The following is a 14,705-nucleotide window of genomic DNA, read 5'->3' as shown; positions in this document are numbered from 1 at the left end:
AGCTTAGATCGCCGGCCAGGCCGAGGGACCCCTCCCATGCACGAACTTGTGCACCAGGCCTTTATTAAGTTAATAAATAATACAAGAATAAACTGTGTTACATGTACTCACAACTGTAAACCCATTTTGTCACTAGTTAGGCACTGTCATGAGGGACATATGTTTTTTTGGCAGGAGAGCTAGGCCAGGGTGAGCTCTGTTTCTTTATTTTGGTGTGGTTCTCCCCATCCTCTGTGACATCTCATAAATGGAAATGTTTTGCCAGCCAGTACTTAAATATAGTTTGGTTGCTCAAATGGTAAAAAATGTTATTTTCAGCAGTAATAGTGGTTTTGAACTTGCTAATGAATACCACAGGTGGGTGCCAAATGCAAATTCCCCTCTTCCCACTCTCTAAGCACCGTCTTTTTACTCTTACTGCTGCTGGAAGAGGCGACTTAGCTAAAGTAGGAAGATGAAGGAAGGGAGACCACATCTATTCCTTCTAAGATTTTAGGCCCCAGACCCAAAGAGCCAAATTTGAGGAAGACAAATGAACCAGAAGAAACCACATCTTGAAGCAAGTACAGTTGACCCTTGAACAGTGCAAGGGTTAGGGACGCTGACCACCATGCAGTCAAAAGTTTGCAGATAACTGAAGTCAGCCCTCCACATACAGATTTCCAACCACCACTTGACCCGTGAACACTCGGATTTGAACTGCTTGGGTCAATTGAAAAACCCACTTCTAAGTGGACCAGGCATTTCAAGCCTGTGTTGTTCAAGGGTCAGCTGTATAATTATATTTGACCATCTTTTTTTTACTCTTTGGGGCACAACTCAGTGGCTTAACATTACTTCTTATTCTCAAAGTTTCAAAACTATAAGATTCCATCTTGTTTCCCAAGAGTTCGGGTGTGTGAAAAATACCTGATACCTTGTCAGGAAGTCTGTCCCAGTCTGGCTGGGAAGCCTTACCATACCTGGCTTTCATTGCCATTTTTAATAGGTATATTTAGTAGAGTCTGATTATCCTGCCATCTAGACATCCTCAAGCTCAAACCTAGTATCTAAGATTCATAAAAATTGACTCACACATATTCTTAAGTTATTGAGCACGCCCTCCATTCAGTATTTCAATAGAAATAATGCCACAGCCATTCAGGAGGAGCAGAGCCAGGTTCCTGGCCAGAATGCTTCCAAACGTATTATAGTTACATCCATTCAACTTGCTTACTCTGCCTGGCTGATGGCCATGTTTTCTAACTGTAGAAGGGGTGAGTGTGTATGTGTATTTGTATGCTTCTGCTTCTTAGCCTATCATCTCTTACAGAGGTGGTAAATCATGAAATGTCTTTAGGAATCTGGGCCTTGTTGTATACATTGTCTAGAACATATTTGTACCTATGCAACAAGGTGGCTCTTCAATAAAGGATCCTACCGAGTGTGCTTTCCACTTCCTTGGAAATGGGCAAGAGCCTTGAAAGTTAGGAATGGCTTTACAACTTAAAGCAAGCCCCCATGTTTTAAAGACAGCCCTGTCAAAAGGTATTAGCCACACTCCAGCTGGTAACATTGCCTAGTAACCCAGTCTAGGCTGCAGGAATCCTTCAATGTGAGAACCAAGGTGACAATCAGAACTGCCTGGTCCCTCAGAGGTGAGTAAAAAAGCATATTGAGGCCTCCTTCTCCAACAGTATTGTGTATAACTAATAAACTAACCTAAGATACACATTCTGGCTCCTCAAAAGAGAGCCAGTTCTTAACTACTCTGCTTGGTGCTAGTGAAAACCTTTGGAATTAAAAGGGAAAGTTAAGTAATAACTGGGTGTAGTGAAAATGTTTAATGAATGGACTTTAGTGCCTCCTCCCCTGAGCTTTCACTGGTTTGACCGTGGGAGAAAAATGTCAGGGCAAGATGGTTTTTTAATGACTATGATGCTATATACATATCGGCATCACCAACACCTGAGTCAGAGGCCTATTCACAGGTATTGATGGCAGGTATCCATTGCGTCCCAGGTACTGTGGGAAGCACAGTGATGAAAAACTTCAGGATCCCTGTGCTCAGAGAGCTTCCTGTCTAGGAGAGCATAAAGACTGTCCGTCGTGGCAACCTTTTCCTAGAGAGCACAATAGAATATGACAGATTTTTATATGGAAAGAAGTTAGTTCCTGAAGTTGGCATGAGTAAATTAAATTCTCATCAGAAATGAACATAATAAACTGTCAACCAAGAAGCAGTGTTCATAATCTCTATTAAAGTTTCTCTTTGATGCTGCAACATCTTCCATATTAGCAGTAAGAAAACAAGAAGAGAGAGATGACCTTTAATTCTAAAATGTCATGTCTCTTTGATGCTGTGGTCACAAGGAAGGCCCCATTCTGTTGTTACCTGGATTGGTGACTAAGGGCCTCCAATCTGTAACGAGCAACAGCAGCTGAGGTTACGGGGCCTTGTAATAATCATCTTTGTACAATTTCAGTATTTCTCAAAGTCTTTTATTGAGATAGTTCGTTTCATTATTAATTTGAAGTCATGGTATTCCCTACAAGCTTTAGGAATCATTTGCCTGCTTTAAAAAAAAAAAAAAACAAAAAAAAAAAACCTTAAACGTCCATGTTAACAAATTTGACTTGCAGGATTTCTGCAACTCTGCTGTTTTCTGATTCTGGCCGTTGAGGCCAGAGGGGCTCACAGTGAAGTAGTAGTGACTAGGAAGTAGTGTTGTGGATTTGATCGTCAGTCTGTGTCTCCTGTGACTCTGGGACCAGCGTTCCAAACATGAATACCAACACAGGAGTCACCCTGGCACACTCACACCCATTTCTGTCTTTGTCCTCTTCAGACCATTTTTACCTATCTAGCACCAGTTAATACCAACCTCTTTGACCTACTGTATCTCCTCAGGTATTTCTTATACGAATACTTAGCTGCCCCTTGTCCTGTTTTCTGTCCTGGAATGTGATAGGCGCTTCAAGAGCCTCTTCCTCACCCTTTGCTGTTATGGGAGAAGGGCTTTCTGAAATGTGCACATAGAATGGTACTTGTTGGGATTTCAGCACATGTGGCCATTAGGATGTCAGAAGAGAGTTAGTAAGCATTTGCTTGATATTTTGAATCTGTGTTTCTAGACACTGTTTCCAGCAAGTTGCAAAACAACAATGTTTATACTATTGCCAAGAGGAATGTGGAAGGGCAGGACATGCTGTACCAATCTCTGAAGCTCACTAATGGCATTTGGATCTTGGCTGAGCTACGTATCCAGCCTGGAAACCCCAATTATACGGTAAGGCCCTTCTCGGAATGGGTGAGATGGGTTCAAGGAGGGAGGTAAGAGCCCTTTCATTTTTTCTTAGCACCCTGGAAAGACCTGGAAGAAGTGCTTCAGACCCCATATGTCAGAACAAGTAGTCAATAAAGAAGTCCTCCGTTGCCTCTTTGGAAGACCTCTTTACAGTGGCTGCCCTATCAGCACAGGCATGGTGCCTCTGCAGCAAGAGTGCCTCACTTTCCCTAAAATATATAGAGTTGCTTACAAAACAGGGCAACTTTTTCAATTAATACATACCTAGCCTGTCTGTGCATGTGGCCCCATAACAAGCTCATTTCAAGGAGGCCTTCTTTCCTGCTTTTGAAGTTCACGACTTAATGGTATCGGAGTCGTGAACACCTGAGACTTTTTGTTTTTTAGCATTCATCCTGAAATACTTTTATGAAAGGTAAGGCAAAATGGAACACATTTTTGGCAGCCTAAAGGGAACGTTAGTTTAGAAAACTTCCTTCAGTGCTACAATGGATTAGAATTTAAACGCTGACAGTGCTTTTAGGACAGGAGCACATTCCTTTGTTAAGCAAGATTTATACCCTAGACACTGGGCATTTGTTTGCTATTCTCAAATGTGATCTCCCAATAGGATGTTGTTTGTCATCTGCATTTTGCAAAGTAAAGGTAAAAACAACTTGGGGTGGGAAACATATTTTATTCTTTTGTTATGTTTGAGGTTTCTGTAGGCTGTTTTAAAGGAGGGGACAGGAAAGCGATAGAAGAGAATAAGATTCAATATTGAATAACTCTGAAGAAGCTAATTAGTAGATTGAGGGAGCCTTTTAGCCATTTAGCTGATAAAAGCCTGTGACCGAATTCCTTAATTTTAATAGTCAAGTCTGTTTTCACTAGTATGCATCAAGGTCATAGTACCATCCAGAACTGAAAATTCTTGGTGTTTTTCCCACTAGTTCCCTCCCTTGGTGAGCATGTGTGTGAGCTGCTGAGTCCTATCAAGTCATATTATTGCCCAAGCACTTGTGAGCTGGGAAACTTTGGGCTTCCCTCATAAAGTGTACTCTCCTCCCACCCACCTTGTCCACCACCAGTCCATGTGTTTTTGTCCATCCTTTTATTTTTCATCTCAGTTGGGTCAAAGAAGCATGGTTATCTCAGGAAACCAAAGTTAAGAATGATTAGTAACGCCCTAGCTGGTTTGGCTCATTGGATAGAGCATTGGCCTGCGGACTGAAGGGTCCCGGGTTTGATTCCAGTCAAGGGCACATGCCCAGGTTTCGGGCTTAATCCCCAGTGGGGGGGCATACAGCAGGCAGCCTATTGATGATTCTCTCTCATCATTGATGTTTCTATCTCTCCCCCTCCCTTCCTTTCTGAAATCAATAAAAAAAAATTTTTTTTTAATTTTTTAAGTTTAACTTCTTCATTTGAAATAATTTGACTTGCAAAAAGTTTTTTAGCCGAAGCCGGTTTGGCTCAGTGGATGGAGCGTCGGTCTGCGGACTGAAAGGTCCAGGTTCGATTCCGGTCAAGGGCATGTGCCTGGGTTGCGGGCACATCCCCAGTGGGGGATGTGCAGGAGGCAGCTGGTCGATGTTTCTCTCTCATCGATGTTTCTGACTCTCTATCTCTCTCCCTTCCTCTCTGTAAAAAATCAATGGAATATATTTAAAAAAAAAAAAAGTTTTTTAAATGGTACATAGAGTTCCCATGTGTCTTTCACCCAGCTTCCCCATTGATAACATCTTACATTTCCATTGTGCATTTTCAAATGGAAATGATATTGATAAAATAATACTAACAAGACCACAGATGAGTCTTTCTAGTACTCTGTTGTGTAGTGTACAATACTATGAAATCTTATCACATGTATAGATTTGTATAACTACCACTACAGTCAGAACCCAGAACTGTTCCATCGTAACAAAAACTCCCTCTTGCTATCTCGTTATATTTAGACTCTCACACCTGCCCTAACCCCTGGAAACCACTGATATGTAGTCCTCCATTAAATTCATATAACATGTAACATTTTGAGACTATTTTTTTTTTCACTTATTACAATACCCATGATATCCACCTAAACTGTTGCATGTATCAATAGGTTGTTGTTTTTTAGACGAAGTCGTAATCCACTATATAGATATACAACAGTTTATCTGTTCACCTGTTGAAGGACATTTCCTACCCTATATATTTTTAAATTTTTCATTTTGAGATCATTGTAGATTCACATGCAGTTGTAAGAAATAGTCCCATGAGACCCTATTCTCAAGGTGTGCCCGTTTATACCCACTACCACCTCTCTGCCTCCCCTGTATTTGTATATAATAAGTTTGTTAATGTTTCCTTGTCCCCTTTCCTATTTTCTATCCATCTGGTGACTAGGTTCCTACTGCCCACAAAACCATCTAAATTTTTCTTTACAGTCTGACACCGGCCTAATCCATTCCCCTAAATGTGTTCCAGACTTCAAAATCTTTCGGATCCATTTCCTTCCCCTCATCACCCTAAACACCCATTGTACTATTGATCTGATCTCAGCTACCAATTTAGGAGGAAACAAATCTGTCTGGTTGAGCCCAGTACCAGTACATGAGAACTGATAGTCCCTTACTCTTCTGAGAGAATGATAAATTATTCCCCCACCCCAATCCTTACTGTATTTCATTACAAAGGTTTTTTTTGTTCTTGTTTTTTTAATGTCCTGGCCAGGTGGCTCAGTTGGTTGGAGCATCATTCCGTAAACCAAAATTTTGCAGGTTCAATTCCTGGTCAGGACACATGCCTAGGTTGCAGATTCGATCCCCAGTCGGAATATGTATGGGAGGCAGCCTTTTGATGTTTCTATTTCTTTTCTTTTCTTTTTTAATATATTTTATTGATTTTTTACAGAGAGGAAGGGAGAGGGATAGAGAGTTAGAAACATCGATGAGAGAGAAACATCGATCAGCTGCCTCCTACACACCTCCCACTGAGGATGTGCCCGCAACCAAGGTACATGCCCTTGACCAGAATCGAACCTGGGACCTTTCAGTCCACAGGCCGACACTCTATCCACTGAGCCGAACCGGCCAGGCCGTGATGTTTCTATTTCATATTCATGTTTCTCTCGCTCTCTCCTTCCCCCTCTCCCCTTGCCTCTCTTCCCCTCCCCCATCCTATCTGAAATCAATAATATCTATAATAATAAAAACATATTATGCAAATCAACCGAAGGGCTGAACAGTGCAACAACCTTCCAGACAACCTTCCGGGCTGCGAGGGGTTGCAAGGGCCGGGACTGCGAAGGCCTACTCTTGCACAGATTTTGTGCATCAGGCCTCTAGTCTTATTAATAAAGAGACAAAATGGCCCTAGCCAGTTTGGCTCAGTGGATAGAGCATTGGCCTGCGGACCAAAGGGTCCCAGGTTCAATTCTGGTCAAGGGCATGTACCTTGGTTGCAGGTTCTCTGACCCTGTTCGGGGTGCATGCAAGAGGCAACCAATCAATGTGTTTCTCTCACATCAATGTTTTTGTCTTTCCCTCTCTCTTCCACTCTCTAAAAATCAGTAGAAAAATATCCTTGGGTGAAGATTAACCAAAAAAATAAAGAGGCAAAATTACATATCATTAAAGACATAATAAGAGCAATGGTATTAGCAGTTCAAAAAGCAAATATGAAATTTTCTGGTTCTAAATGCAATTTGCATGCTTCCACTGTTGTAGTGCTAATATTTTGCCTCATCTAATACGATTGAGTCTGAGTCTGGATTTAAATTTTGGACTTGCTGACCAATGAAGCGAAAATTTCAGTGTTCAACATTGAAATCTTTTAATATTTTCATTTTTATTTGATAATTGTTAGGCTAGAAGAGGTGGTGCTAGAGAAGTAGAATGGTATCAGAAGTGTCTGATTTGCCTTCTAAAAAAGGCAGAAAATAAGATTAAGTTGTTGGCATGAATTGCTGTCTGGTTACTGAGTAAATGTCTTTTTTGTGATAATTAATTTTCCCTTCATGACAGTGTGTGCTCTCCTCAATATAATACAGAAAGCACGAGTACCTTGGACTTGGCTAGCTTATATTTTACTTGATTGTACATCCTCCTGTACTGAGATAAGCATCCCTGTTGGACTGAGAAACAGGCAGACAGCTGAAATGACCACCAGCAAGTTAAGGCTTTAGCCCTTCCCTTTTCAGTTGGGGATAATCTCGATGATGCTTAGCAAAGCATTCGAGCAGCTGTGCCCCTAAATTCAGAGACTTGGATGTTTTTAGTATGGAATATTTCCTAACCTCATAGACCCACATAAAATGTAGGTGGAAACACAGCATAACCTGACATTGATTAAATTAAAATTCTGAAACCCATAGGGCAGTACCTCAAACAGGATCTCTCTGACTACTCAGTGATAGATCTCCTCTCCCACTGTATCAGAAAGAGTTTCTTAACCTGACTACTTGGCTGCCTTTCGAGTCAATGCCGATCTCCATGCTAATCTTTTTTCTCCTTTCCCTCCCAACAGCTGTCGCTGAAGTGTAGAGCTCCTGAAGTCTCTCAGTACATCTATCAGGTCTACGACAGCATTTTGAAAAACTAATAGACTGCTCTGGTGCCCTCCAGCCACCCTGTGATCGGTGCAAGCCAAGAACTCTTAACTAGAAGAAATTGTTTTGCCGTGTAGAAGCTGAACCTAAATACACTGAGGCCACCCACCAAGGTAGTGACTAGTCTAACCTGTGCTAAATTAGGCCGCAACCTGTCGGATAGTGTTAGCTTTCTGTGAACTCTGTAACCACTGCTTCAATCACTTCCCACCTTTGCCTCCTGTTGCTGCTGTCTGTCCTTACTTGTGGGCTTCTCCATACTGGGCCAATGGCTGGCATTTTTTAGCGTAGTTTGATATTTTGTAATTGAGAGTTCATTTCAAAAGCAGAAAAAGACAAAAAATATTAAAGCAAGGAAAAGTGTCACTGAAACGTAAGCTGCACTTTATTGTTTTATATTTTTGTACATAAGAGAAATGGAGGGAGCAGTGTAATCATTGCTACAAAGTGTAAAAACAGCTGGCCGTCATTCCCGCAGTCCTGGAGGAAGACACAGCTACTTGCCCACCCCGTGAGGGGTTTTCTCATCTATGGCAACCTTGCCCCTCGTCATTTGGATTTTCACTTTTTTTTCCTTTCCAAGCTCCTTTTCTTTGTGATCCCCCCTGCCCTGTATTATCCTCTCATTTGATTGCTCTGCAGTTGGGAATAGTGGTCTTCCAGGAGTGCTGTTTTAGGTGCAGGAATAGGGCCTGTCGGTACCAAGGCTGAGAGAAATCAGAACTTACTACATTCCTTTCCCCTGCTCTGACCCATTAATGACACTAATAAGGAATTTGAGTAGAGATGGGAAACAGGAACCAAAATGCCTTTCCCCCCACCCCTGTCCTGTATTTGGTTTAATTCTCAGGTCCATTTCAGAACCAAAAGTCATAGTTTTAGAGTTGAAACAGACTTTAATTATTAACTTAGCCAATGCTGTTTTTCTAAAAAAGGAAACAGTAAAAAGCAAAGGGGGTATTATTGCCTGAGGCCTGTGAGCTGTTCAGTAGCAGAGCTGGGGGACTGGGTCCCCTAAATCCCCATCAGTGTTGTTTTCACTGCAGTGGTGTCTCGGTTTTTTTTCTCCTCGATGCCTTTTTCTTGCCTTCTCTGTGCCTGCTTCTTTATGGCTTTTCTCATACTCCACACTGGTTTGGCACTTCATTCATTGGCATCAGGTGGCAGCAGAGTATCTTTTCAGTCACTTGAAGGTAAATCCAGATACCAGAAGGAAGGAGTAGCTAATGTTTCCCATAGGCTCCTGAAGCCGAAATTCTTGAGGCCCCCAGCGTGGGTGCAGAGACGGGGTAAGCTTAAAGATGTCACAGATTCCCTTGGTCCCTGCAGCTCTCTGATTTGCTCTTGACTCGTGTTCTTTAGGCTCCCAGGCAATTGAGATCATCTCAGAGGGTTAAGCAGTTCTTGTCATCTCCCAAAAGATAGGGAGATGTGACATCCCCGTGCTTATTAACACACCGGGTGTGATTTGTCAATGAATGCCTTGGTTGCAGGTTCTCTGACCCTGGTTGGGGTGCATGCAAGAGGCAACCAAAAACACCAACCTGTTTAGCAGTGTTCACACCATTTCATCTGTGGGCACTTGTGTTGCCTGGCACTCAGTATTCAGAGTCCACGACCAAGACTGTTTCTCAGCTGCCCCTACTTAAATCAGAGACATTTCAGGGTCCAAAGGCCTGATATTGGACTCAGACCTACGAGTGAGTCCCAGTGGATGAAACGTAGAGAAAACAAGAGCAAAGCCCAGCTGGCATGGCTCAGTGGTTGAGCATTGACATATGAACCAGGAGGTCATGGTTCGATTCCCGGTCAGGGTTGCAGCGGCGGGATCCCCAGTAGAGGGGTGTGCAGGAGGCAGCCAATCAGTGATTCTCTATCATCATTGATGTTTCTATCTCTCCCACTCCCTTCCTCTCTGAAATCAATAAAAATATATTTTAAAAAACAAGAGCAGAAACTGTCCCCCAGCCCCCGTCCTGCCATGTCTGAAATGACCCCGATTTAGACCATTTGCAAAGCTTGGGGGAGTAGGTCTCCCAAAGCAGTTTCTTAAACCTTGAGAATCTCCAAGAGAAAACTTGCTGGGGTGGGGAAAGGAATTATTTCTTGCGCCTACCACCCCTCGGCACAGAGAAGTAACACAGGGTTGTGTGTGGGAGGTGGATGGGTTGGTGGTGTGTGGGTGGGAAAAACAGGTTGATCAAGTTCCCTGGTTGGGAAATCATTCATAGAGTTTGTTGGATACAAGCAGTAAAAGTTCACACTACAAATACTGTATTCTCTTCTCAAAGCAAATTGTAGTTCCAAAAGGAGGAGTGTGTCAGGGTAAGCAGACAAAACAATTTTGTATCAGGCTATGTTCCTCCGCCCCTGAAACTAGGCTTCTCTCAGCCTCCCCAGCAGTGACCGGAACAACTGCTTTTCTCAGCTGACCTCACTGAGCCCATCTGAACTCAGCTCCTTGGGGAGGCTGCCTCCTGAGCTCCCCCAGCACCTAGGGAGGGTTCTGCTCCACAGAAAAGGACTCTCTCCCCAAGAGACAGAACCTATTGCCTCCACCACAGCTTCCCTTTTGGCCTTTTTCAAGCTCGGCCCAATTAGGGAAATGGAATGGAGATTGCCCTGCCCTGCGTTCCCTCTCCTCTGCCTCAGTATGTCTTTGTCACGTCAGCTGGTGTCATACAAAGGGCAAGGGAAGCACACACACAGCCAGAACTCTTTTGCTGGTCAGAGATTCCCTGAGTGTCTGTCCTGCCCGAGCCTGTTCAGTGTGTCTGTGTTGTGAAGCTTGGGACTCTGGAGAGAAATGGGGAGGGGGGAGGGGTGTCACCCTAAGAATGCTTATCATTCTCTTGTTGTTGGGATCTGTTCTCGGGGAGGGTGGGGGTTGGGGGAAGCTTGACTTGTGTCTTCCTCAATAAACTCTTCATTTACACAAAATGAAGTATTTGGTGTATGTACTTTGTTCTCAGAACTGATATTCTCGGACAAAACACAGCTGGCCAGGGGAGGGATGGGTGCTGATAACCACACTATTAGAACTTTTCTTTGGCTGCCTCCGGGGATTTAGCTAGACAAATCAAGATTGGCCTGAGGAGAAATCCAGGGGCTCCTGTGAACCAAGCCCATACCACTGTCACTACCACGGGCATCTCGCCTCAAGCAGGGAGTGATCAGAAGGAGCCAATCTGTCTTCCCTGGCAGCTCCTTGCTGGGCTGTAGGCAGATGGTCCCATGGGCAGAAGGAGCACAGCACAGCTCATCAGTTTCCTATTACTCAGGACATTTCACTAATCCCTCCATTTATAAAAGGCTTTCAGACCTGGATCGGACTGCGTGTCCCCAAGGGAATAGAATTAATGCTGCTGGAAAGCAAACTTCCCAAGGAGTTCAGGTCACCTGCATGTGTTACTGGGGGGCATGTGACCCAGGTGGTACCCAGATAGAGGACCCATCCCAGGTTCTGAAATCTCCCACAGTCTGGAGTGGAGGAAAGAGGCAGAGGGATCCAACACTGAGATGCCCTTGGACTAGTCCCTGAACCTCCCCACCAATCCAGTTCCTGTAGGTGAGCACAGTCAATGCTCGGCACTTAGGTGCTCAGAATAAACTGCTTTTATTACTTGGATCCAAGCACCATGAGCGAACTTCCTTTGGCAGCTGGGAGCTTTTTGGCTGACTCTGTATTGATGGGCGGCAGTTAGCCCCGACGGTAATAAGAATAACATTTCTTATTGCAGAAATGTAATAAGGCAGGAGTGGGGTCAGGGTGGTCTTTGTTGAGGTTCAGGGTCAAAGATGAAATGGGATGGGCCTTACTGAGATCTAATTGGGTGCACCAGCGGGGTGCATGTCAGCGGGGGCCCAGAGAATCCTTAGGGCAGAGGCTCTAAACCAGGGGTCCTCAAACTTTTTAAACAGGGGGCCAGTTCACTGTCCCTCAGACCGTTGGAGGGCCAGACTATAGTTTAAAAAAAAAACTAGTCGGCTGCTAAGCAACAGGCAGCGGCGGCAAAAACACCCGGCGGGCCGGATAAATGTTTTCGGCGGGCCGTAGTTTGAGGACCCCTGCTCTAAACTCTTGGATGCACATTACTACATCACCTGAGAGCTTTCATAGATCTGCCAGGCTGGGGAGGGGGCCGGGGGAAACTGCATTTTACGGAAGTCCCCATGCTCTCGGGGCCAGAGACTCTCACGCTGTTGGTCTGCTTCCTCTTCTACAGTGATGCTCAGTGTTTGTGGCAGTTGAAAACGGTAAAAGCACTTTTATGCTCATGATACCTGACCATCCCCTGAATTGAGCATTATGTTCATTTTTCATGAGATGCAGTAGAGTCACGTCTTCCAGCTCCGTGTCCTTACCACTGCACTACAGTGTCCCCCTTATAGGCCCCCTCCTCCCTCTGCACTGAGCCACCAGGCCAACGGCCAACCTTGCTAAGCCCCCAAGATAGTGATATGGCAACTACAAAATACTGAGAGCTCAGGGACGCCGTTTCTGAGGCCAGAGAACAGCTGAGGACTCCCAGGTTTGAGTCGTCCTACTCCCACCTCATGCATTGATGCTTTTTCTGATGGTGCTGGGACCCAGATTTCTATTCTCTGCCACCCTCAGCTCCAGGACCAAGAGCCTGTTTATTTTAATACCTGGTGTGGCACTTGGGGAAGATCACACCTCCCCCGTTGTTACCCATTTCTACCTCCTGAACACTAATCCTAGAAACCCAACCAGCCCCCAGATATGTTGTTAGTAACCAGGATGTTTCTTGAAGTTTCCAAGTTCACTCCAAACTTGCCATCTCAGCTTTTCAATTAGCTTTTGCTCCACCATCCTTAATGCTGCCAGCAAGGGCAAAGCTGATTCAGAGGCTCACGAGACCCAGACAGACGTGGGTCCCAACGCCCCAGGACTGAGACAACTCCACTCACCCTCACCCCCACTACACAGGTGATGGGGGATGATGTTCAAGTCTAGCCTCTGGCTTTCCCTCCCTTGTTTCATTCACTCTCCACTTACGGTCAGAGGTTCCAGGATATATGGCTGAACAGCCTCTGGAAGCTAGTGTAGGGTCCTCGGCTGTGATGGACAAGGCAGAGTAGGCAGGTTTGGGTCTTTGCCTTTTCGGTCCCACTCGGAGTCTGGGCCTCAGACGCTGCAGGTGGACACACACCTGCTCCCTCAGAGCCTGAGCTTGCACCTCAGCTGTCTGGTGTCCTCAGCTGAACCAGAGCCACATGAGGCTTAAGGTCAGACAGAACCGAGGACAGTGCCTCTCAAGCTCTCACCAGGCCTGGCAGATGTGCTCAGTAGTTGAGTGTCAACCCTTGAACCAAGAGGTCACTAGATCGATTCCTGATACCCTCTCAGGGCACATGCCCGGGTTGTAGGCTCAATCCCCAGTAGGGGGTGTGCAGGAGGCAGCCAATGAATGTTTCTATCTCTCTATCCTTCCTTTCTCTAAAATCAATTTTTTAAAAAAAAAAACATTTTAAAGAAAAACTCTCACCAAGCTAATCCTACCGATAGTGAACAGGCCCCTGGATATACATTCTTAGCTCAAAGTGACCCTCAGCAAACTAAAATGACAACTGAATCTTATGTTCAGGCAAATTTTGCATTTTATGTTAATACTGTGTGTGTGTGTGTGTGTGTGTGTAAAATGCTTTAAATGACCTACCACTGGAGGCCAGTGTGAGGCTCCATAATATACCGACTTCTGCACATGGGCCACGAAGTTTCAATCGCACTGTATGTGCGCACCCGCACGTGGTATTTTGTGGAAGAGCCACACTCAAGGGGCCAAAGAGCCGCATGTGGCTCGAGAGCTGCAGTTTGCTGACCACAGTTAACGAGAAGCTTTGGAGAAAACGCCCCAAGGTATGAGTTGTGAGCATTGTGGTTTCTTATTTCTAGTCCACTTGGTCTGAGATAGAACCAGAATGGAGGGTTATGGCCCCGGGGAGTAGGCATAAAGCTTAGGGCCCTCGGGAGAGTAAGAATTAAAGCTTTTCAGTTACACTGGGGGGATAGATAGTGCCTGGAAGGTTTAATCAAGTTAGGCACTAGGTGACCATTGTGATCTCAGGGGCCCAGTAAATCTGCTTCCCACCCCCCACCCCCAGCCCCCCAAAGCGGCTCACCATCCTTCTGGGCCATTCCCAGCTCATCAGTGGCTGCCCAGCTCGGGACTCCCAATCTTTATATTCCACGATTTGCCCTTCGGTGAGACAACTTAGCCTCTCTCCGCCTCGGCTAGCTCATCTGTAACAGGATAAACACTCCACAGAATTGCGAGGTTGACATTGGGAATACAGCCAAGGCTCGGAGCACGTTGTCTGGCACGTAGTAGGTGCTCATAAATGTTAGCTACTGATAATGACGCTGACAACGACTGTTTTAGAATAAATACGTGGGTGGTTCTGCCCTCAAGGCCTGATGTCCCTGAGTCCGGAGAGGAGAGGGAGCAGCTGTTCTTAGTCTTGCAGAGGTCATTCACTGCGCAGCAGAGCCACTGTGCTCTGAGATCTGAGCTCTGTGCTCTGAGCTGGAGTGAAGTACATCGCATGAGGCCTGGCTGCCCCCTGTCCTCCCTATCTTCAGGGTCTTAGGTCTCAGTCACGCAAGCAGAGGCGGAGTGGGTGAAGGTCGGGTCTGAGGATGAAAAAATTCGTCCAGGGTCGTCCCAATGAATGTGTCAGGCTCAGGGACCCAGCGGAATGCCAGCCACTCACCGTCCCCCCCCCTCCCCGCCCCGCCCCGGGGCCTCCTCCCTCCTCCCAGCGCTAGGGGGCGGCCGGGTCGCTCCGGAGGGGAGCAGGGGTTGGAGGGGGCGTAGCCCTTGGGG

The 14,705-nt window shown here is 45.4% G+C and overlaps 1 protein-coding gene across 4 annotated transcripts in view; it reads left to right on the top strand.

The window, feature by feature from the left end:
• Window positions 1-8,902, top strand: part of AP2B1 (adaptor related protein complex 2 beta 1 subunit) — a 96,870-nt gene extending 87,968 nt beyond the window's left edge. For 2 of the 4 annotated variants that reach the window (XM_006101918.3, XM_023743402.1), the window contains exons 21-22: window positions 3,115-3,269; window positions 7,776-8,229. In XM_006101918.3, the coding sequence (XP_006101980.1) occupies window positions 3,115-3,269; window positions 7,776-7,850 (230 nt within the window). In that variant the 3' untranslated portion in view covers window positions 7,851-8,229. Of the gene's footprint in view, window positions 1-3,114; window positions 3,270-7,775 lie in introns of all 4 variants that reach the window. The other 2 variants (XM_006101919.3, XM_023743403.1) reach the window with 2 other exon arrangements.
• Window positions 8,903-14,705: the final 5,803 nt, after the last annotated feature.

The sequence above is a fragment of the Myotis lucifugus genome, unplaced genomic scaffold, assembly GCF_000147115.1.
Source record: "Myotis lucifugus unplaced genomic scaffold, Myoluc2.0 scaffold_387, whole genome shotgun sequence".
Classification (NCBI taxonomy): Eukaryota; Metazoa; Chordata; class Mammalia; order Chiroptera; family Vespertilionidae; genus Myotis; species Myotis lucifugus.
Note: the sequence above shows the minus strand (reverse complement) of the source record. Positions and strands in the feature narration are given on the sequence as shown.